Source organism: Barbus barbus (assembly GCF_936440315.1).
Source record: "Barbus barbus genome assembly, chromosome: 1".
NCBI classification, from domain to species: Eukaryota; Metazoa; Chordata; class Actinopteri; order Cypriniformes; family Cyprinidae; genus Barbus; species Barbus barbus.
Window position 1 is genome coordinate 23,282,723 of NC_136729.1, and position 25,137 is coordinate 23,307,859.

General features: G+C 36.3%; 1 protein-coding gene across 2 annotated transcripts; it reads left to right on the forward strand.

Moving 5' to 3' along the window:
• On the forward strand, positions 1-25,037 carry LOC306851500 (G patch domain-containing protein 1-like). Of its 2 annotated transcripts, XM_079387781.1 has the most exons (19): positions 1-116; positions 285-419; positions 508-593; positions 689-852; positions 939-1,036; positions 1,144-1,199; positions 1,672-1,917; positions 2,015-2,165; positions 2,318-2,397; positions 2,498-2,702; positions 3,510-3,881; positions 3,981-4,159; positions 4,319-4,446; positions 5,007-5,325; positions 5,483-5,753; positions 5,856-5,996; positions 23,889-23,983; positions 24,085-24,219; positions 24,366-25,037. In XM_079387781.1, the coding sequence occupies exons 1-18, from the start codon at positions 47-49 to the stop codon at positions 24,187-24,189; spliced, it is 2,901 nt and encodes a 966-aa protein (XP_079243907.1). In that variant the 5' UTR covers positions 1-46; the 3' UTR covers positions 24,190-24,219; positions 24,366-25,037. The 2 variants fall into 2 exon arrangements, with proteins under 2 accessions (XP_079243907.1, XP_079243908.1); XM_079387782.1 differs by lacking the exon at positions 24,366-25,037 and having other exon boundaries at positions 24,085-24,221.
• Positions 25,038-25,137: the final 100 nt, after the last annotated feature.

The following is a 25,137-nucleotide window of genomic DNA, read 5'->3' on the forward strand; positions in this document are numbered from 1 at the left end:
CAGACTTCGCAGAAACTCACGCGGCCACCGTACTGTTCTTGTAAACATGGCGTCCGATGAAGATAGCGATGAAGATTTCGTGACTTATGGAACTCCTTTAGAGCCTCTGGAAGAAGGTACTAAAATGAGTGTAATGAAGCTGTCATTTGTGTGAATTTGCATGGGTTTTTTTTTTTTATACGGAGGAGTTGTGAATGTTTTAATAAAAAATGCAGGCGCAGAAAGCGCACACTTCTCTAGTTACGCAAATCCACGATGTTCGTATAACGTCATGTGTATTTCAGATGAACCCATCAGAAAGCCGGTGCCTGTGCACGAACAGACGGTTAAAGATGAGAAGGGCCGTTACAAGAGATTTCATGGGGCTTTCACTGGTGGCTTCTCCGCTGGTTACTTCAACACAGTTGGCACTAAAGAAGGTCAGTGGCAGTCTTGCTCAGTGCACTGATGCTTTAATTCTGTTAACCGGGTCTTGTCGCAGTTTAACTAGTCTGCTGTGTTCTTTAGGCTGGGCTCCATCAACATTTGTATCATCTCGACAGCAAAAGGCAGAGAGACCGAATGCTAGACCAGAGGACTTCATGGATGAGGAGGTTTGTGTGTGGATCTCAGGTCTCCACTTCAATAATACTGTGCTACCTGTGAAGTTCTTGACATGTTGTCTAATAAAGAATATGTTTACTTAAAGGATTTTAGTGAGCATGGTATTGCCCCTCAAGAGATTATCACTACAGATGATTTTGTGTCTGAGAGGAAGGATCAGTTAAAGGACAAGGTGCGAGCGGTCATCTCTCTTGCTGCTTTGATACCTGGAGACACTGGACTGCTGGAAGAGCTTATTGCCCCTGCAAGGTACTCATCACTCTCTAACTATATATGTTATCTAACTAAAATGTAGTCGTAGACTGAAGTTTTTGCATTGCATTGTGTAATTCCAGGTCATCAATTGGTGTGGAGCTGCTGAGAAAAATGGGCTGGAAAGATGGCCAGGGAGTCGGACCAAGACTGAAGAGAAAGCAACGCAAGCAAAACACTGGTAATGAGACAAGATATCATAAATGTTTTGTTTCAACTGTAGTGCCATTTTTAGGTTTTAGATTTTGAAAGGCTGCATGTTAACATTTGTTCTTTCTCAACTTTCAGATGCGTTTAAACTTTATGGCTGTGCGTTGCCGCCCAATGGATCAGAGGAGTCAGAGGTGGGCATTGTTCAGTGTATGGGTTTAATCAGATTCATTTGAAGATTATTATGGCTGTGTCTGGAATCATATACTTGCATGACTGTTTAAAAAGTGTGTTCTGTATAGAATAAATATAATCTGGACCAATACATTTGCTATGTTGTCTTCATTGCTATGTGACTTACCTGGGTCATTTGCGTCACTTTACTTCTAGTCACAAATCCCCTCCAGTGTCTGGGGCGTCATGGCGTAGTAAAGTGTCCACTGGATGCGCAATTTAGAAAGTAGTAGATAATCTGGCTATTGCCAGGTTTTATGAATAATGTAAATTCAGATACTCTACTCTTTTCACATACTGTTTTTCGCCTACTGTTTAGTAGGGAAGTATGGATATTTGGATGCAGCCTATATGATTATAATTTGAAGAATTGACTTACTGCTGAACTTGCTTTAGTCAGACTGAAAAACATATACCCAATTTTTTTTAAAGGAGGGTGATGATGAATTCGCTCCAGAGAATGTGACCTTTGCCCCCAAAGATGTGGTCCCAGTGGACTTCACCCCTAAAGTCGACTCCCATGGTCTGGGTTACCGAGGGCTGAACCCACTTCAGGCCTTGGGTGGCGGATCAGAATCAGCACATCTAAACCTCTTCACGCTTCAGTCTGACAGAACAAGCAGCTTATTTGAAGGCAGAAATTCAGGACAGCAACGCAGGGGTGGGATCGCAGGACAGGTAAGGCCAAAGTACAATCAGTAATGGCCTAAAAAAAAAAAATTTGAACACTTCTATTAGAAGATACATGCTGACATTAGTGTATACATGTGTGTAGGCTTTTGGTGTTGGTGCAATGGAGAACGAAGATGCCGATATTTATCATAAAGACTCCATGTCCAACTATGATACTGTTCTGGGAGGAGAAGAACCAGGGGATGGACTCTACGGATGGACCGCTCCCCAGCAGTACAACAGGAAGAAGAATGGTTGGTGACAGGAAGTACTTTTCTGTGTTCTTATAATGTCATGATACTTCCAGTCACTTTAGTTGCATCAGGATGTCAGAACAGAATGCTATTTAAGTGTTTTAGCTGGAAAAATGGTTTCTCCATGACAAATGTATCTGTTTTTGTTCCAGACTCAAAAAGAGATGTGGTATATTCAGGCAGGATTCTGGATGGGTTTACATTGGCCTCTCAAATCACAGACATTAAAATAGTAATATACTGTTTTTTTCACAATAACAGCACTAGGCTTGAGTTACTTTATTGGCTTGTAAGTTGTGCAGTAAAATAGGCTAATTGGTTTTGTTTTCTAGGTCTATCCTCCCCCTGATTTGCCCCGTGATTATCGGCCCGTACATTACTTCCGTCCTGTGGTTGATTCATCCACCGTCAGCCCCATCGTTGCCCAGGCACTGCAGACTTCACGTGGACACCTATCACAGGAAGCACCGCAGCAGGGCCGTCACAGCTTAGACTCTTCTCAGAGACGTGACATGCTGGGAGAAATGCCTCTACAGGGTAATGATATCGCTGTGTATGTGTTGAGATTGTTTAAAAATAATTTGAATGATAGATTTGTAATTGCAATTGAATTCAGATTAAGGCTGATCTTCACTACACGATTATCAAGAGCAAAATATTTCATGATAATAGTATTATTGTGATATCTATAGAAATATTGCAATCAGTCAAATTGATCTTTTGTTTTCTCTCTTTTTGGCTGATGTATCACTCAGAGAGGTAGGCGGAGAGAGAGTTAGTAACCGTAACTTTACAAAAGAACTGTACTTTTACCAGAATCCAAAAAGCTCCCAGACTTTTTTAAAGTGGGTGGAGTGACTCGCTTTCATCCATCATCTCCTCCATCATGATTTTGTTCAGCAGTCGAATGATTTTGTTCAGCTACACACTGTTGTCATCTTTTTTTCCTGTTTTATGACTAGTAACAACCAGCGTCAAGGTGCAATACTGCTATCTATTGTGTTTAAGTGTCAACCAGATAGTTACTGGCATTTGATGATATTATTGTAAGTTTAGTTTTAGCATGCCATAAAGATTCATTTTTTTCAAATATCACGGTTATTGTCAATACTGGTATATTATGACAGAGCCACACAACCCCTTCTGTGAATTAAAATTTAATCTATATCTAAAATATGTTGTACAAAATTAGGGTCTGTTTGTTATTTACCATTTGTTTTGAATGTGAAAGAATCTTAATGACTACACTGTTTTTTTTTTTTTTTTTTTTTTTTTTTTACCCAATAATGTATTATGGGCCATTTTTAACCCAAACTTAATTTAAAATGTGTTTATGTTTTGTAGGCCCAAGCTCTGTGTTTGAGCTGCTTGGCAGTGAGGACAGAGAGCGGCTGAATGAGATCCGCAGAGCAGCCGAGGAGCAGAATAAGTCCGTGAGAAACCTTTCCTCAGCTGAAGATCGCGCTGCTCTGGTGGCTTCGGCTAAAGCTGCCGCTCTACAGGCTCTGTCCAGCCGTTTCCAGTCAAACACCCCACAGCCCGATTCTCTAACCTCTCCAGCCAAAACTCAGGCTTCCACTGAAACACAGATGGTTTTGAATGCTTGGTCCGGTCCCACTGCAGATGCTAGCAAAACCTTTAAACCTTTTGCAAAAAATTCTCAGAAACAGGCTCGCTATGATTTGTACATCAACAAACTCAAAAAGGGCGATAAAGGTGAATTGGATCAGTTATGTTTGATGTGATTTATACTAGACTTTGCTAATTTGGGCTTAGCTAAATATCTGATTTCCACTCTGTGGCGGTGATTTGTAGATGCCGTGGAGTCGAGTCTGGACTCTTCCATGACGGAGTGGGAGAGAGGGAGAGAAAGGGAGGAATTTATGCGTGCTGCATTACTCTATAAGCCCAGCAACTCTTCTCTCTCTTCACGTTTCACACATGGCAAACATGAGGATGATGCAGACAGTGTTGAGGTCACACAAGATCAAGAGGTACTGAGTTACCTTCAGTTCAATCAATTAACTTTTTACATTAATCTTTAGTAATAAGTTCAGGTAATTTGTTTAAAATGGAACTAAAAGGTGCTTATGGTTCAAGAACAGTTCACTGTTTATTATAATTGTACTTTAATATTCACTCTGTTTTTTTAGAATGATGAGGATGACAAGCAGGCTGCTGTGAAGATGAAGATGTTTGGAAAGCTGACCAGAGAAACATATGAGTGGCACCCTGATAAACTATTGTGTAAAAGGTTCAACGTTCCAAACCCTTATCCAGGGTAAGACAGACTTTTAGTTTTGGTGGATCAAATCATATGCTGTATCTGAAGATATTCCTTTACTATATGAGTATATTAAGGACAAAGCAGGACAAAAAAAACAACATTGGTGATTTGCACTAATTGAAAGAATAGACAGCCTCAAAGAAAATACAAGTACTGCTAATGCAATGTTTTTAGTTTATTTTTTGTACTTTCCACCAACTTTTAAATAAATTTAACATTTTTAAAAATTTGATTAAAATTATTACATTTAAATTTACATTCAGTCACTTTTATTGTTTAGATATTTCTTTCATTTTTCTTTTCATGCTAACAATATTGTAGTAAAATTAAATAAAAATTGAACTGTCATTTGTATTGTAATTTTTATTGACATTGATGCATTGTCCCTGTAAAATTTACAATATTTTATTTTTGCTAATATTTTTACTAGTCAATTTAAAATGTAACTGGATTTTTGTCGTTCTAAATTTATTTCAAACTGGAAGAAAATGTTTTTTTTGTGTTTTATTTTTCTTTCCTCCACTTGTTCCATTTATCTTGTCTGGCTTTTGCAGGTCCAGTACTGTGGGAGTGCCTAAAATAAAGCGAGATAAGTACTCTGTCTTTAACTTCCTGACAATAACGGATAGCAGCCAGGTCAGCAGGGAGGCCCAGAGTGCTTCCAAACCTCCCAGCTCCAGCACAACCCTTCCCCATTTGACTCCAGAAGTCAATAAGAAATCCAGATGGGACATAGCAGGGCAGGTATCTGAACCTAAAGACCCACTTGGTGCGTTCCTCAGTGAAACGCGCATTGAGGTTTCAGCGGGCAAGCAAATCGAAGCTGGGGACAAGAACCAGACCGACTCTTCACATGCTTCTGCCAATCCAGAGGTACCAGTGGATACTTGACTGTATTCATTTAACTCCAAGTATTAAAAAGACTCCTGAAGAATGAAAATTATTTTACAGGAATAAATTTAACGCTAAAGTGTTTTTAATTTAGTATTGTATACAATGTAATCTCTGTAACAATCACACTTTTATGCAGGTAAAAGTGGCACAGTCCGATGGGAAGCAGACTGAGCCAAAGACTGAAGAGGAGAAAGAAGAGGATGAAGAAGAAGTGAGGCCTCCTATGGATCTCTTTAAAGCCATCTTTGCCAGCTCTTCAGATGAGAAGAGCTCATCTTCATCTGAAGAAGATAGTGAAGAAGAGGTGGCCCCTCCAACATCTGAACCAATCCAGAGCAGTGCAGGGACACTCAGCCCACCCATCTCTGCTCAGATCACTCCTGCTCTTGACATTAGCAAAGTGCCAGGTATATTCTCAAGATAAGCTGTTCCACAAAAATCTTTCATTGATTCAGATGTCATTGTAATAATTTGACAATCATTTATTGACTGTTTGCTCTTCCCCTCAGATTTAAAGCATCTTCCAGTCCAGAGCAAGCCATCTGCTGAAACAACTACAGCACCAAATACCCAGTCCTCCTCACACAGTGCTCCTGATAAATCACAAAGCCTGGATGAAGAGGAGTTTGGCCCCAGACTGCCACCTCCTGGTCAGTCACTATAACCACTGCAGTCACCATCTCCCTCAATTTATCACGTGAATTGTTAAAGCAATGATAGTAACTTGCATTTGGAGTAAATAAATGTCTAAAGCATGAATGTCACTAAACATCCTAAAATTATGGAATTGATTTCAGCTAAAGCCTGGAATACACTACACGATTTTTCCACCGATTTACAGTCTGGAGTAGTTGATGAAAGTCAAAGCCAGTCTGCAGATTTGACTTGACAGATTCCATAGAATTTCTCGTACTGTATAATGGTCACAGACTCCGATTTTATAGCTTCAGTCTGTAATTAATAATAAAGCCTCGTTCAGACTGTCAGCCCAAATCCTATCCGGATAGAATCTGATTTGAATAACCTGTCCACACAGCATATCGCAACTGTTCATATCCGTGCTGCTGTCTCCGCTAGAGCCCTGCATTTCGGCCCGGGCCTGACGGGCCCCGACTTTTTTACGCCTCTATGGCCGGGCTTCGGGCCAATTTCCACGTCATAGTTCAGAGGCGGGCCGGGCATCGGGCCTGTTTTGGGTTTCTCCTTATTAGGGCCCAAGCCAGTAAGGCGCAGGGCCCTATTGTTCTTCTAAGGATCGTGCCCGAAAACTCTCGAAAATTGGCACGCACGTTGGAACCTGCGGCCATTAGGACGCCGCTGAGGCTGGGACCCGGGCGTGGCACAGGGGCTCTACGGCGCCCCCTGGAAAATTGTCAGAAAGCTTGATGTATAGCTCACACATACTTGCACGTATTCATATGAAACTCGGTACACATATAGAACTCATTGAGCTGAACAACTTCCGCACAGCATGTCTTAGGGTCCGCCCAACAGGAAGTCGGCTATTCAGGGCTGTTTAAAAAGCGCATGCTCTGGAATTTGATATACTCCTCTGAGGATTTCCATACGATTACCACCAAACTCGGTGAACATGATCTCAAGACATTGGGGACGCTAAATTGCGAAGATATTTTTGATATGTCGAACGGTTTGCCCGTGGCGAGGCGATGAAGTTATGGCGAAAAATGAGACCCAGGAAATGCCTAATAACGTCCACATACATTGTATGATGTAGATCAAACTCCAGTGGTTTGTTCGTTGTATGATGCCGATCGGATAGATGTGACTATTATGACTGAAAGTTATAGCGCCACCAACTGGCTGCAGGAAGTGTGTCGTTTTCAAAATGATTTGAATTCAGCATCTTATTTTTACTCGATTTGCTTCAAACTTCACCAGAATAATGTCAAAACACGGCCGATGTAAAACTGTGAAGGGAATATTGATATCTAAAATTATGTTGCCATGGCAACGTGTCAAAGTTGAAAATTCGTTTCTGGTGATTTTGAGGCAGATAACATGTTTAGAATGTCATGAAACTCAACACACATATGAGTATTAATGATAGTTAGACACTGGAAAAAGCTCATAAACGGGCGTGGAAGAGGCACTCTATAGCGCCACCTTTTGTCAAAAATGGGGGGGTTAGTTTTAGCTACAGACACCAAACTCGGTACATAAATTGTTCTTATTAATCCGGACAACTTTCTAATTTACAGTCATTAGCTACGACCAACAGGACGTCGGCTATATTTATTTTAATGTGGGTTTTTTTTTAAAACGGGCTGTAAACAAATTCATACTCCTCAAAGCAGAAACACGTAAATCACACCAAACATTTTTTCTCATGATGCCAAAATACTGAAGATGCTAAATTGCGGACGGATTTAGGATATCTTGAACGATGATTTAATGGCAATTTATTAAAGTTACAGTAAAAAAGAGATTTTTTTTTTTTTTTTTTATCTTTTAAGAGCAGCTTCCAAACACTTCATAAAAAATTACATACACAGAACAATACAGTCTGACGATATGTGATTAATTTCATGAATTTACAATACACTATGCAGAGGAGAAAATTTTAAAACTATCAGACAGTTGTTACAATGCTTCAATGAGTGAGAGTTCCCTGTCAGCCTGCAGCTGAGTGAGGGGGTGGGGGTGGGGTGGGGTGTGAGTGACTGTGTGGATTGAGGAGCTGGGTGAGAGAGAGAAAGAGAGAGAAGGTCTGTTTTTTTTAAATCTTTAAAAAATGCTTATAAAGCATTAAAGGTTTTCATAACACTTTATAATTAAGTCTCATTTGTTAACAGTAGGGAATGCATTAATTAACATGAACTAACAATGAAAAATATAATTTTTTACAGCATGTTAATTCTTCATTGATAGTATGAACTTACAATGAACTAACAATGAACAAAATATTTTTAATGTTAGAAAAATAGTCATGTTCAAAAGAGAAACTTTAAAATTTAATAATATATTAACACATTTTGGAATTAATATTGATCAACATTAAATGGAATATAATTATTAATGATTATATATATATATAATGATAGCTACAGACACCAAACTTGGTACATAAATTGTTCACATTAAGCCGGACAACTTTCTAATTTACAGACATTAGCTACGACCAACAGGAAGTCGGCTTTTTTTTTTTATGTGTTTTTTTTTTTCAAAACGGGCTGTAAACAAATTCATACACCTCCAAGCAGAAACCACAAATTCACACCAAACACAGAACAAGACAGTCTGAGGATATGTGATTAATTCCATGAATTTACAGTACACTATGGCGAGAAGAAAATTTTAAAACTTATCAGAGATATCCTGTCACTGTGCTTCTAATGTGTGCGGTAGGTGACTGGGTGGGTGACTGACTGTGTGAGTTCAGTGAGTGTGGAGGGGGAGAGAGAGAGAGAGGGAGACAGAGAGAGAGAGAGAGGGAGACAGAGAGAGAGAGAGAGAGAGAGAGAGAGAGAGAGAGAGAGAGAGAGAGAGAGACTGTTTAAACTTCTCAATAAAATCCTTAAAAAATGCTTATAAAGCATTAAAGGTTTTGATAACACTTTATAATTGAGTCTCATTTGTTAACAGTAGGGAATGCATTAATTAACATGAACTAACAATGAACAAAATATTTTTAATATTAGAAAAATAGTCATGTTCAAAAGATAAAACTTTAAAATTTAATATTTAATATATTAACACATTTTGGAATTGATTTTAAACATTAAAACATTGATTTCAACATTAAATGGTATATATTTATTAATGATGTAAATTAACAACAGTTAAATAATGTTGTTTTTTAACATTGGTTAATTCACAAATAACATTAAATATTAACAATATATTTTTTACTTTATTCATTTGTGTTAGAAAAAATTATTCATTTTAGTTAATGGAAAAATAAATCATTAAAAAATGCTTATAAATCATTAAAACCTTTGGTAACTATAATAATTTCTCATTTGTTAGCATTAGTAAATGCATTAACTAACATCAACTACCAATGAAAAATATATTTTCATAGAATTTAAAGTTTTATATGTTGTTCTGTGTGTGTGTGTTTCACAGAGTTGATGGTTTGGATTAACCCTTTAATTGCCGTATCCCTTAAAACCAAACTGCCAGAGGGTTACTGTATTGTGTGTGCTCGCTGGGCACCGTTTTATCGATGCCACCGGGGTGGCGTATGCTGACGGCTTGGGCCCGTCATCGCTGCTCGCAGCTATATTTAGGGCCCAAGCCAGTAAGGCGCAGGGCCCTATTGTTCTTCTAAGGATTATTATTTTTAGGGCCCAAGCCAGTAAGGCGCAGGGCCCTATTGTTCTTCTAAGGATTATTATTTTTTTTTTTTTTTTTTTTTTTTTTTTATTTCAATCATCCGGGCACTTTTGGGGGCCTTAACGTGCCCGAAAACTCTCGAAAATTGGCACGCACATTGGAACCTGCGGCCATTAGGACGCCGCTGAGGCTGGGACCCGGGCGTGGCACAGGGGCTCTACGGCGCCCCCTGGAAAATTGTCAGAAAACTTGATGTATAGCTCACACATACTTGCACGTATTCATATGAAACTCGGTACACATATAGAACTCATTGAGCTGAACAACTTTCACGCAGCATGTCTTAGGCTCCGCCCAACAGGAAGTCGGCTATTCAGGGCTGTTTAAAAAGCGCATGCTCTGGAATTTGATATACTCCTCTGAGGATTTCCATACGATTGCCACCAAACTCGGTGAACATGATCTCAGGACATTGGGGACGCTAAATTGCGAAGATATTTTTGATATGTCGAACGGTTTGCCCGTGGCGAGGCGATGAAGTTATGGCGAAAAATGAGACCCAGGAAATGCCTAATAACGTCCACATACATTGTATGATGTAGATCAAACTTCAGAGATTTGTTCGTTGTATGATGCCGATCGGATAGATGTGACTATTATGACTGAAAGTTATAGCGCCACCAACTGGCTGCAGGAAGTGTGTCGTTTTCAAAATGCTTTGAATTCAGCATCTTATTTTTACTCGATTTGCTTCAAACTTCACCAGAATAATGTCAAAACACGGCCGATGTAAAACTGTGAAGGGAAGATTGATATCTAAAATTATGTTGCCATGGCAACGTGTCAAAGTTGAAAATTCGTTTCTGGTGATTTTGAGGCAGATAACATGTTTAGAATGTCATGAAACTCAACACACATATGAGTATTAATGATAGTTAGACACTGGAAAAAGCTCATATACGGGCGTGGAAGAGGCACTCTATAGCGCCACCTTTTGTCAAAAATGAGGGGGTTAGTTTTAGCTACAGACCCCAAACTCGGTACATAAATTGTTCTAATTAATCCGGACAACTTTCTAATTTACAGTCATTAGCTACGACCAACAGGAAGTCGGCTATATTTATTTTAATGTGGGTTTTTTTTAAAAACGGGCTGTAAACAAATTAATACTCCTCCAAGCAGAAACACAGAAATCACACCAAACATTTTTTATCATGATGCCAAAATACTGAAGATGCTAAATTGCGGACGGATTTAGGATATCTTGAACGATGATTTAATGGCAATTTATTAAAGTTACAGTAAAAAAGATCATTTCTTTTTTTTTTTTATCTTTTAAGAGCAGCTTCCAAACACTTCATAAAAAATTACATACACAGAACAATACAGTCTGAGGATATGTGATTAATTTTATGAATTTACAATACACTATGCAGAGGAGAAAATTTGAAAACTATCAGAGAGTTAGACTTAGACTGCTTCTGAGTGAGAGATCCCTGTCAGCCTGCAGCTGAGTGAGGGGTGGGGTGGGGTGTGAGTGACTGTGTGAGTGACTGTGTGGATTGAGCCAGTGGGTGAGAGAGAGAAAGAGAGAGAGAGGGTCTGTTTTTTTAAATCTTTAAAAAATGCTTATAAATCATTAAAGATTTTGATAACACTTTATAATAAGGTCTCAATTCTTAACATTAGGAAATGCATTAATTAACGTGAACTAACAATGAAAAATATATTTTTACAGCATGTTAATTTTTCCATGATAGTATGAACTAACAAAGAACAATTTTTTTAAAGCATTTATTAATCTTTTTAATGTTAGAAAATTAGTCATGTTCAAAAGATAAACTTTAAAATGTAATAATATATAAACACATTTTGGAATTAATATTGATCAACATTAAATGGTATATAATTATTAATGATTATATATATATATATATATATATATATATATATATATAATGATAGCTACAGACACCAAACTCGGTACATAAATTGTTCTTATTAATCCGGACAACTTTCTAATTTACAGTCATTAGCTACGACCAACAGGAAATCGGCTATTTTTTTTTTTTATGTGTTTTTTTTTTTTTTAAACGGGCTGTAAACAAATTCATACTCCTTCAAGCAGAAACCAAAAATTCACACCAAACATTTTTTCACATGCTTCCAAGATACTGAAGATGCTACATTGCGGACTGATTTAGGATATCTTGAACGGTGATTTAATGGCAATTTATTAAAGTTACAGTAAAAAAGAACACTTTTTTTTTTTATCTTTAAAGAGCAGCTTCCAAACACTTCATAAAAAATTACATACACAGAACAAGACAGTCTGAGATATGTGATTAATTTCATGAATTTACAATACACTATGGAGAGCAGAAAATTAAAACTATCAGAGTTCTCCTGTCTCTGTGCTTCTAATGTGTGCGGTGGGTGACTGGGTGGGTGACTGACTGTGTGAGTTCAGTGAGTGTGGAGGGGGAGAGAGAGAGAGAGAGGGTCTGTTTAAACTTCTCAATAAAATCCTTAAAAAATGCTTATAAAGCATTAAAGGTTTTGATAACACTTTATAATTAAGTCTCTTTTGTTAACAGTAGGGAATGCATTAATTAACATGAACTAACAATGAAAAATATATATTTTACAGCATGTTAATTCTTCATTGATAGTATGAACTTACAATGAACTTACAATGAACAAAATATTTTTAATATTAGAAAAATAGTCATGTTCAAAAGATAAAACTTTAAAATGTAATAATATATTAACACATTTTGGAATTGATTTTGATAAACATTAAATGGTATATATTTATTAATGATGTAAATTAACAACAGTTAAATAATGTTGTTTTTAACATTGGTTAATTCACAAATAACATTAAATATTAACAATATATGTTTTACTTTATTCATTTGTGTTAGAATAAATTATTCATGTTAGTTAATGGAAAAATAAATCATTAAAAAATGCTTATAAATCATTAAAACCTTTGGTAACTATAATAATTTCTCATTTGTTAGCATTAGTAAATGCATTAACTAACATCAACTACCAATGAAAAATATATTTTCACAGAATTTAAAGTTTTATATGTTGTTCTGTGTGTGTGTGTTTCACAGAGTTGATGGTTTGGAATAACCCTTTAATTGCCGTATCCCTTAAAACCAAACTGCCAGAGGGTTACTGTAATGTGTGTGCTCGCTGGGCACCGTTTTATCGATGCCACCGGGATGGCGTATGCTGACGGCTTGGGCCCGTCATCGCTGCTCGCAGCTATATTTATTTATTTTTTTTTTTTTTTTTTTTATTTCAATCATCCGGGCACTTTTGGGGGCCTTAACGTGCCCGAAAACTCTCGAAAATTGGCACGCACATTGGAACCTGCGGCCATTAGGACGCCGCTGAGGCTGGGACCTGGGCGTGGCACAGGGGCTCTACGGCGCCCCCTGGAAAATTGTCAGAAAACACGATGTATAGCTCACACATACTTGCACGTATTCATATGAAACTCGGTACACATATAGAACTCATTGAGCCGAACAACTTCCGCACAGCATGTCTTAGGCTCCGCCCAACAGGAAGTCGGCTATTCAGGGCTGTTTAAAAAGCGCATGCTCTGGAATTTGATATACTCCTCTGAGGATTTCCATACGATTGCCACCAAACTCGGTGAACATGATCTCAAGACATTGGGGACGCTAAATTGCGAAGATATTTTTGATATGTCGAACGGTTTGCCCGTGGCGAGGCGATGAAGTTATGGCGAAAAATGAGACCCAGGAAATGCCTAATAACGTCCACATACATTGTATGATGTAGATCAAACTCCAGTGGTTTGTTCGTTGTATGATGCCGATCGGATAGATGTGACTATTATGACTGAAAGTTATAGCGCCACCAACTGGCTGCAGGAAGTGTGTCGTTTTCAAAATGCTTTGAATTCAGCATCTTCTTTTTACTCGATTTGCTTCAAACTTCACCAGAATAATGTCAAAACACGGCCGATGTAAAACTGTGAAGGGAATATTGATATCTAAAATTATGTTGCCATGGCAACGTGTCAAAGTTGAAAATTCGTTTCTGGTGATTTTGAGGCAGATAACATGTTTAGAATGTCATGAAACTCAACACACATATGAGTATTAATGATAGTTAGACACTGGAAAAAGCTCATAAACGGGCGTGGAAGAGACACTCTATAGCGCCACCTTTTGTCAAAAATGAGGGGGTTAGTTTTAGCTACAGACCCCAAACTCGGTACATAAATTGTTCTAATTAATCCGGACAACTTTCTAATTTACAGTCATTAGCTACGACCAACAGGAAGTCGGCTATATTTATTTTAATGTGGGTTTTTTTTAAAAACGGGCTGTAAACAAATTAATACTCCTCCAAGCAGAAACACGGAAATCACACCAAACATTTTTTATCATGATGCCAAAATACTGAAGATGCTAAATTGCGGACGGATTTAGGATATCTTGAACGATGATTTAATGGCAATTTATTAAAGTTACAGTAAAAAAGATAATTTTTTTTTTTTTTTATCTTTTAAGAGAAGCTTCCAAACACTTCATAAAAAATTACATACACAGAACCATACAGTCTGAGGATATGTGATTAATTTCATGAATTTACAATACACTATGCTTAGGAGAAAATTTTAAAACTATCAGAAAGCTGTTAGACTGCTGAGTGAGAGCTCCCTGCCAGCCTGCAGCTGAGTGAGGGGTGGGGTGTGAGTGACTGTGTGAGTGACTGTGTGGATTGAGGAGCTGGGTGAGAGAGAGAAAGAGAGAGAGAGGGTCTGTTTTTTAAAATCTTTAAAAAATGCTTATAAATCATTAAATAAGGTCTCAATTCTTAACATTAGGAAATGCATTAATTAACGTGAACTAACAATGAAAAATATATTTTTACAGCATGTTAATTCTTCCATGATAGTATGAACTAACAAAGAACAATTTTTTTAAAGCATTTATTAATCTTTTTAATGTTAGAAAAATAGTCATGTTCAAAAGATAAACTTTAAAATGTAATAATATATTAACACATTTTGGAATTAATATTGATCAACATTAAATGGTATATAATTATTAATGTTTATATATATATAATGATAGCTACAGACACCAAACTCAGTACATAAATTGTTCTTATTAATCCGGACAACTTTCTAATTTACAGTCATTAGCTACGACCAACAGGAAGTCGGCTATATTTATTTTAATGTGGGTTTTGTTTTTAAACAGGCTGTAAACAAATTCATACTCCTCCAAACAGAAACACATAAATCACACCAAACATTTTTTCTTATGATGCCAAAATACTGAAGATGCTAAATTGCGGACGGATTTAGGATATCTTGAACGATGATTTAATGGCAATTTATTAAAGTTACAGTAAAAAAGAGAAAACTTTTCTTTTTTTTTTTTCTTTTAAGAGCAGCTTCCAAACACTTCATAAAAAATTACATACACAGAACTATACAGTCTGAGGATATGTGATTAGTTTCATGAATTTACAATACACTATGCGGAGGAGAAAATTTAAAAACTATCAGAGTTCTCCTGTCTCTGTGCTTCTAATGTGTGCGGTGGGTGACTGGGTGGGTGACTGACTGTGTGAGTTCAGTGAGTGTGGAGGGGGAGAGAGAGAGAGAGAGGGTCTGTTTAAACATCTCAATAAAATCCTTAAAAAATGCTTATAAAGCATTAAAGGTTTTGATAACACTTTATAATTAAGTCTCATTTGTTAACAGTAGTGAATGCATTAATTAACATGAACTAACAATGAAAAATATATTTTTTACAGCATGTTAATTCTTCATTGATAGTATGAACTTACAATGAACTAACAATGAACAAAATATTTTTTATATTAGAAAAATAGTCATGTTCAAAAGATAAAACTTTAAAATTTAATAATATATTAACACATTTTGGAATTGATTTTGATCAACATTAAATGGTATATATTTATTAATGATGTAAATTAACAACAGTTAAATAATGTTGTTTTTTAACATTGGTTAATTCACAAATAACATTAAATATTAACAATATATTTTTTACTTTATTAATTTGTGTTAGAAAAAATTATTCATGTTAGTTAATGGAAAAATAAATCATTAAAAAATGCTTATAAATCATTAAAAGCTTTGGTAACTATAATAATTTCTCATTTGTTAGCATTAGTAAATGCATTAACTAACATAAACTACCAATGAAAAATATATTTTCACAGAATTTAAAGTTTTATATGTTCTGTGTGTGTGTGTTTCACAGAATTGATGGTTTGGATTAACCCTTTAATTGCCGTATCCCTTAAAACCAAACTGCCAGAGGGTTACTGTGATGCTTGTGCTCGCTGGGCACCGTTTTATCGATGCCACCGGGGTGGCGTATTCTGACGGCTTGGGCCCGTCATCGCTGCTCGCAGCTATATTTTTTTTTTTTTTTTTTTATTTCAATCATCCGGGCACTTTTGGGGGCCTTAACGTGCCCGAAAACTCTCGAAAATTGGCACGCACATTGGAACCTGCGGCCATTAGGACGCCGCTGAGGCTGGGACCCGGGCGTGGCACAGGGGCTCTACGGCGCCCCCTGGAAAATTGTCAGAAAACTTGATGTATAGCTCACACATACTTGCACGTATTCATATGAAACTCGGTACACATATAGAACTCATTGAGCTGAACAACTTCCGCACAGCATGTCTTAGGCTCCGCCCAACAGGAAGTCGGCTATTCAGGGCTGTTTAAAAAGCGCATGCTCTGGAATTTGATATACTCCTCTGAGGATTTCCATACGATTGCCACCAAACTCGGTGAACATGATCTCAAGACATTGGGGACGCTAAATTGCGAAGATATTTTTGATATGTCGAACGGTTTGCCCGTGGCGAGGCGATGAAGTTATGGCGAAAAATGAGACCCAGGAAATGCCTAATAACGTCCACATACATTGTATGATGTAGATCAAACTCCAGTGGTTTGTTCGTTGTATGATGCTGATCGGATAGATGTGACTATTATGACTGAAAGTTATAGCGCCACCAACTGGCTGCAGGAAGTGTGTCGTTTTCAAAATGCTTTGAATTCAGCATCTTCTTTTTACTCGATTTGCTTCAAACTTCACCAGAATAATGTCAAAACACGGCCGATGTAAAACTGTGAAGGGAATATTGATATCTAAAATTATGTTGCCATGGCAACGTGTCAAAGTTGAAAATTCGTTTCTGGTGATTTTGAGGCAGATAACATGTTTAGAATGTCATGAAACTCAACACACATATCAGTATTAATGATAGTTAGACACTGGAAAAAGCTCATAAACGGGCGTGGAAGAGGCACTCTATAGCGCCACCTTTTGTCAAAAATGAGGGGGTTAGTTTTAGCTACAGACCCCAAACTCGGTACATAAATTGTTCTAATTAATCCGGACAACTTTCTAATTTACAGTCATTAGCTACGACCAACAGGAAGTCGGCTATATTTATTTTAATGTGGGTTTTTTTTAAAAACGGGCTGTAAACAAATTAATACTCCTCCAAGCAGAAACACGGAAATCACACCAAACATTTTTTATCATGATGCCAAAATACTGAAGATGCTAAATTGCGGACGTATTTAGGATATCTTGAACGATGATTTAATGGCAATTTATTAAAGTTACAGTAAAAAAGATAATTTTTTTTTTTTTTTATCTTTTAAGAGAAGCTTCCAAACACTTCATAAAAAATTACATACACAGAACAATACAGTCTGAGGATATGTGATTAATTTCATGAATTTACAATACACTATGCTTAGGAGAAAATTTAAAAACTATCAGAAAGCTGTTAGACTGCTGAGTGAGAGCTCCCTGCCAGCCTGCAGCTGAGTGAGGGGTGGGGGTGGGGTGGGGTGTGAGTGACTGTGTGGATTGAGGAGCTGGGTGAGAGAGAGAAAGAGAGAGAGAGGGTCTGTTTTTTAAAATCTTTAAAAAATGCTTATAAATCATTAAATAAGGTCTCAATTCTTAACATTAGGAAATGCATTAATTAACGTGAACTAACAATGAAAAATATAGCTGCAAGCAGCGATGACGGGCCCAAGCCGTCAGCATACGCCACCCCGGTGGCATCGATAAAACGGTGCCCAGCGAGCACAAGCATCACAGTAACCCTCTGGCAGTTTGGTTTTAAGGGATACGGCAATTAAAGGGTTAATCCAAACCATCAACTCTGTGAAACACACACACACAGAACAACATATAAAACTTTAAATTCTGTGAAAATATATTTTTCATTGGTAGTTGATGTTAGTTAATGCATTTACTAATGCTAACAAATGAGAAATTATTATAGTTACCAAAGGTTTTAATGATTTATAAGCATTTTTTAATGATTTATTTTTCCATTAACTAACATGAATAATTTTTTCTAACACAAATTAATAAAGTAAAAAATATATTGTTAATATTTAATGTTATTTGTGAATTAACCAATGTTAAAAAACAACATTATTTAACTGTTGTTAATTTACATCATTAATAAATATATACCATTTAATGTTGATCAAAATCAATTCCAAAATGTGTTAATATATTATTACATTTTAAAGTTTTATCTTTTGAACATGACTATTTTTCTAATATTAAAAATATTTTGTTCATTGTTAGCTCGTTGTAAGTTCATACTATCAATGAAGAATTAACATGCTGTAAAAAATATATTTTTCATTGTTAGTTCATGTTAATTAATGCATTCCCTACTGTTAACAAATGAGACTTAATTATAAAGTGTTATCAAAACCTTTAATGCTTTATAAGCATTTTTTAAGGATTTTATTGAGAAGTTTAAACAGACCCTCTCTCTCTCTCTCTCTCTCCCCCTCCACACTCACTGAACTCACAGTCAGTCACCCACCCAGTCACCCACCGCACACATTAGAAGCAGTGACAGGAGATCTCTGATAGTTTTAATTTTCTGCTCTCCATAGTGTATTGTAAATTCATGAAATTAATCACATATCCTCAGACTGTATTGTTCTGTGTATGTAATTTTTTATGAAGTGTTTGGAAGCTGCTCTTAAAAGATAAAAAAAAAAAGTTTTCTCTTTTCTGTAACTTTAATAAATTGCCATTAAATCATCGTTCAAGATATCCTAAATCCGTCCGCAATGTAGCATCTTCAGTATTTTGGCATCATAAGAAAAAATGTTTGGTGTGATTTACGTGTTTCTGTTTGGAGGAGTATGAATTTGTTTACAGCCCGTTTTAAAAACAAAACCCACATTAAAATAAATATAGCCGACTTCCTGTTGGTTGTAGCTAATGACTGTAAATTAGAAAGTTGTCCGGATTAATAAGAACAATTTATGTACCAAGTTTGGTGTCTGTAGCTATCATTGTATATATATAATCTTTAATAATTATATACCATTTAATGTTGATCAATATTAATTCCAAAATGTGTTTATATATTATTACATTTTAAAGTTTATCTTTTGAACATGATTATTTTTCTAACATTAAAAAGATTAATAAATGCTTTAAAAAAATTGTTCTTTGTTAGTTCATACTATCATGGAAGAATTAACATGCTGTAAAAATATATTTTTCATTGTTAGTTCACGTTAATTAATGCATTTCCTAATGTTAAGAAATGAGACCTTATTATAAAGTGTTATCAAAATCTTTAATGATTTATAAGCATTTTTTAAAAATTTAAAAAAACAGACCCTCTCTCTCTCTCTCTCTCTCTCTCTCACCCAGCTCCTCAATCCACACAGTCACTCACACAGTCACTCACACCCCACCCCACCCCCTCACTCAGCTGCAGTGACAGGGAGATCTCACTCAGCTGCAGGCTGACAGGGACCTCTCACTCAGATGCAGTATATCAACTCTCTGATAGTTTTTAAATTTTCTCCTCTGCATAGTGTATTGTAAATTCATGAAATTAATCACATATCCTCAGACTGTATTGTTCTGTGTATGTAATTTTTTATGAAGTGTTTGGAAGCTGCTCTTAAAAGATAAAAAAAAAAAAAAATTATCTTTTTTACTGTAACTTTAATAAATTGCCATTAAATCATCGTTCACGATATCCTAAATCCGTCCGCAATTTAGCATCTTCAGTATTTTGGCATCATGATAAAAAATGTTTGGTGTGATTTCCGTGTTTCTGTTTGGAGGAGTATGAATTTGTTTACAGCCCGTTTTTAAAAAAAACCCACATTAAAATAAATATAGCCGACTTCCTGTTGGTCGTAGCTAATGACTGTAAATTAGAAAGTTGTCCGGATTAATTAGAACAATTTATGTACCGAGTTTGGTGTCTGTAGCTAAAACTAACCCCCCCCTTTTTGACAAAAGGTGGCGCTATAGAGTGCCTCTTCCACGCCCGTTTATGAGCTTTTTCCAGTGTCTAACTATCATTAATACTGATATGTGTGTTGAGTTTCATGACATTCTAAACATGTTATCTGCCTCAAAATCACCAGAAACGAATTTTCAACTTTGACACGTTGCCATGGCAACATAATTTTAGATATCAATATTCCCTTCACTGTTTTACATCGGCCGTGTTTTGACATTATTCTGGTGAAGTTTGAAGCAAATCGAGTAAAAATAAGATGCTGAATTCAAAGCATTTTGAAAACGACACACTTCCTGCAGCCAGTTGGTGGCGCTATAACTTTCAGTCATAATAGTCACATCTATCCGATCGGCATCATACAACGAACAAATCACTGGAGTTTGATCTACATCATACAATGTATGTGGACGTTATTAGGCATTTCCTGGGTCTCATTTTTCGCCATAACTTCATCGCCTCGCCACGGGCAAACCGTTCGACATATCAAAAATATCTTCGCAATTTAGCATCCCCAATGTCTTGAGATCATGTTCACCGAGTTTGGTGGCAATCGTATGGAAATCCTCAGAGGAGTATATCAAATTCCAGAACATGCGCTTTTTAAACAGCCCTGAATAGCCGACTTCCTGTTGGGCGGAGCCTATGAAATGCTGCACGGAAGTTGTTCGGCTCAATGAGTTCTATATGTGTACCGAGTTTCATATGAATACGTGCAAGTATGTGTGAGCTATACATCAAGCTTTCTGACAATTTTCCAGGGGGCGCCGTAGAGCCCCTGTGCCCCGCCCGGGTCCCAGCCTCAGCCGCGTCCTAATGGCCGCAGGTTCCAATGTGCGTGCCAATTTTCAAGAGTTTTCGGGCACGTTAAGGCCCCCAAAAGTACCCGGATAGTCGAAATAAAAAATAATAAAAAAAAAAATAATAATCCTTAGAAGAACAATAGGGCCCTGCGCCTTACTGGCTTGGGCCCTAAATATATTTTTACAGCATGTTAATTCTTCCATGATAGTATGAACTAACAAAGAACAATTTTTTTAAAGCATTTATTAATCTTTTTAATGTTAGAAAAATAGTCATGTTCAAAAGATAAACTTTAAAATGTAATAATATATTAACACATTTTGGAATTAATATTGATCAACATTAAATGGTATATAATTATTAATGTTTATATATATATAATGATAGCTACAGACACCAAACTCGGTACATAAATTGTTCTTATTAATCCGGACAACTTTCTAATTTACAGTCATTAGCTACGACCAACAGGAAGTCGGCTATATTTATTTTAATGTGGGTTTTGTTTTTAAACAGGCTGTAAACAAATTCATACTCCTCCAAACAGAAACACGTAAATCACACCAAACATTTTTTCTTATGATGCCAAAATACTGAAGATGCTAAATTGCGGACGGATTTAGGATATCTTGAACGATGATTTAATGGCAATTTATTAAAGTTACAGTAAAAAAGAGAAAACTTTTCAGCTTCCAAACACTTCATAAAAAATTACATACACAGAACAATACAGTCTGAGGATATGTGATTAATTTCATGAATTTACAATACACTATGCGGAGGAGAACATTTAAAAACTATCAGAGATCTCCTGTCACTGCTTCTAATGTGTGCGGTGGGTGACTGGGTGGGTGACTGACTGTGTGAGTTCAGTGAGTGTGGAGGGGGAGAGAGAGAGAGAGAGAGAGAGAGAGAGAGAGCGAGAGAGAGGGTCTGTTTAAACTTCTCAATAAAATCCTTAAAAAATGCTTATAAAGCATTAAAGGTTTTGATAACACTTTATAATTAAGTCTCATTTGTTAACAGTAGTGAATGCATTAATTAACATGAACTAACAATGAAAAATATATTTTTTACAGCATGTTAATTCTTCATTGATAGTATGAACTTACAATGAACTAACAATGAACAAAATATTTTTTATATTAGAAAAATAGTCATGTTCAAAAGATAAAACTTTAAAATTTAATAATATATTAACACATTTTGGAATTGATTTTGATCAACATTAAATGGTATATATTTATTAATGATGTAAATTAACAACAGTTAAATAATGTTGTTTTTTAACATTGGTTAATTCACAAATAACATTAAATATTAACAATATATTTTTTACTTTATTCATTTGTGTTAGAAAAAATTATTCATGTTAGTTAATGGAAAAATAAATAATTAAAAAATGCTTATAAATCATTAAAACCTTTGGTAACTATAATAATTTCTCATTTGTTAGCATTAGTAAATGCATTAACTAACATCAACTACCAATGAAAAATATATTTTCACAGAATTTAAAGTTTTATATGTTGTTCTGTGTGTGTGTGTTTCACAGAGTTGATGGTTTGGATTAACCCTTTAATTGCCGTATCCCTTAAAACCAAACTGCCAGAGGGTTACTGTGATGCTTGTGCTCGCTGGGCACCGTTTTATCGATGCCACCGGGGTGGCGTATGCTGACGGCTTGGGCCCGTCATCGCTGCTCGCAGCTATATTTTTTATATTGTAGACGTCTATCGATTAGTGATGAAAAAAATTGCCGCGCTGGTGTTTCCACTGAAAAAAATCCAAAGCTGGTGCCTCCATGTCCTGCAGAGCGCGAGCTTCCACTCTCCGCACAAACTTAGGTATAGGCTAGTGCACATTATTATTATAGCGCAGGTTTAACGTTTAAACGTTGTTATATACGTGAACTGTTTTAGTATAGCTATAGATTTTATTTTAGGCAAGTCGTGATGATATGAGAAGGCTATTTAACGAACAAAAATGCTCCAAACGTTTTTCAAAAATCAAAACGAAATATAATAATTTTGCTATTACACACAAAACTGAACTATTTTAATAGCCGAAACAGTAGTATAAACTGTTTTAGGAGAAGAGGGAAAAAAAGACGTGCTCGGGTCGGACTCGGGCCGCTAATTCTGATGAGCTGTCGGACGTGGGCCGGGCTTGGGCCTGAGCGTCTCGGGCCAGGGCCGGGCTAGGGCCTAAATTTGAGGCCCGTGCAGGGCTCTAGTCTTCGCTACTTTTCTTTTCTTTTTTTTTGTCATCTCTACATTCAAAACACAAAGAGGTACGTATACTAGTAGTATATTGTTTTTTCCGCTTGACTTGCACGTCGCAATGACACAAGCTTGCTTCTGCAAAGATGTTCAGTGTTTTCTGCAAAAACGTCTGACGTGTTTACATTGTACGAGGCGTGAGGACGTGAAAAAGCTACGCTAAATCTGATCAGACTGAAACGGATTTCCAGAAATACGATTTGAATAGGATTCCAAACCACATACGAATGTAGCTCGAAACGGATTTGCACAAATTGGATTTCATGTAGTTCGTTGCCGTTCAGACTATTTAAATATGATCGGATTTCAGTCGGATTTGCACAAAAATCGGATTTGGGCTGACAGTCTTAACAAGGCTTTTTTTCCATCAGTCGGTTGGAAATTGTTTGACATTTTCAGCCAATTTTAGAACACATTGTTTTTATGTGTTTTTAAACACATTGTTGTTCAATCGTCTCCTAGCAACAGTGCGCTTGTTTCTGTGTGAGTTTGTTGTGATTGGAACAACTTTAAAGTCTGGTAATGATCCTCAGTCGTTTAGTGTATGATGGCCAGTTTTCCTCTGTCACTATTTACAAAGTCATAAGTGTATGATGCCTAGTGTTTTAAAACCATCTGTCAAGAATTTAAAAGTCATGTAGTGTATTCCAGTCTTTAATCACACAAGACATAGTTTCTTTAATATCTGAGACTTCTGAATATACAGGTGCAGTAATATTACTTTTTTCTCTTTTCACTATAGCCCGTCTTTTATATTAACATGACGTTTTACATTGTGTGTCTCTTTACCAGGGTTTATTCCATCTGCACACTTGCCGCAGCTAAAGAAACAAAAGAAGAAAGATAAGGAGAAACACAAAGCCAAGAAACACAAAAAAGAGAAAAAGGTGGGTTCTTCTGGAGCAGATGAACCCAGTCTGAGTGCCAAACATATTTGCAAAATTAGAAAATACATTTAATTTAACTTTTCATCTTTTTTTTTTTTCAGAAGAAAAAGAACAAGAAACATAAGCATAAAGGGAAACAGAAGAAGAGGGTAGAGGAGTCTAATAGCAGCTCAGACGACACCGACTCCAACAGTGAAGATGAATAGAGTTGTGTCTACTAGTGAACTGCTCCAGAGGTCAGAGCTCATATTTTTAATCATATAGCTTTTTATAATGCATCTTGTAAATGGTAAGGTTATCTTGGTATACATATTAGTAATTTTAAATGCTTGAAATGTGATTTATTTCTCTTTCTCTCTCTCTCTCTCTCTCTCTGGCTTAGGTTAAAAAACATCAGTAACAAGAGATAGAATGTGTCTGAAGAACAGAGAGTGTGAAGATTTTGTCTTACAGAAACTTCAAGAAGAATACTAATTTTGTGTGTGTGTGGGTGGGTGGGTGTGTGTGTGAGAGTGTGCGTATGTTGTGTGTGTGGGCGCGTGCATGTGTTGGTGCATTTAAGTGTACCTGATGGCGAAAGTGTTATGATTGCAGATATTTTTTAATAATAAATTCATAAAAACAAAAAGTGATTATTATAATAAAATGTCAACCAGCTGTACTCTGTTTCATTAATTGAATTGAAAAGTTGCTGACAGTTTAGGTGCCGTAAGTGGAGCCGATAAAATATTCCCCATCCGTACAGTATGCCCGCCCTCACCCAGAAGTTAGTCTATTAACATCAGAATCAGAAAAGACAGGGTGTGTTTACACAAGGCATTTGTATGGGTTGACAGTAGCTTATAGTGCTACAAAAAAAAGTACAGACAGTGCAGACTTGCATATAATAAAAAGAAATGTAACACAAATAATAAAGAGAATAGATAATACATTTCAAGAAACAGCTAAAAACTCATCTCTTCCATCTTTGACCCTCTAACTCTAGCATTCTCTATTCTAATTTTATTTTATCCATCTGTCTTCTTTTTAAAATAAAAACACACATTTGACCTTCTATCAATTGCATATTTATTCTCTAACTGCTAGCTTTTCTTGTAAAACTAACATTAGCTTTATTTTTTCTTTCTTTCTTTATATATATATATATATATATA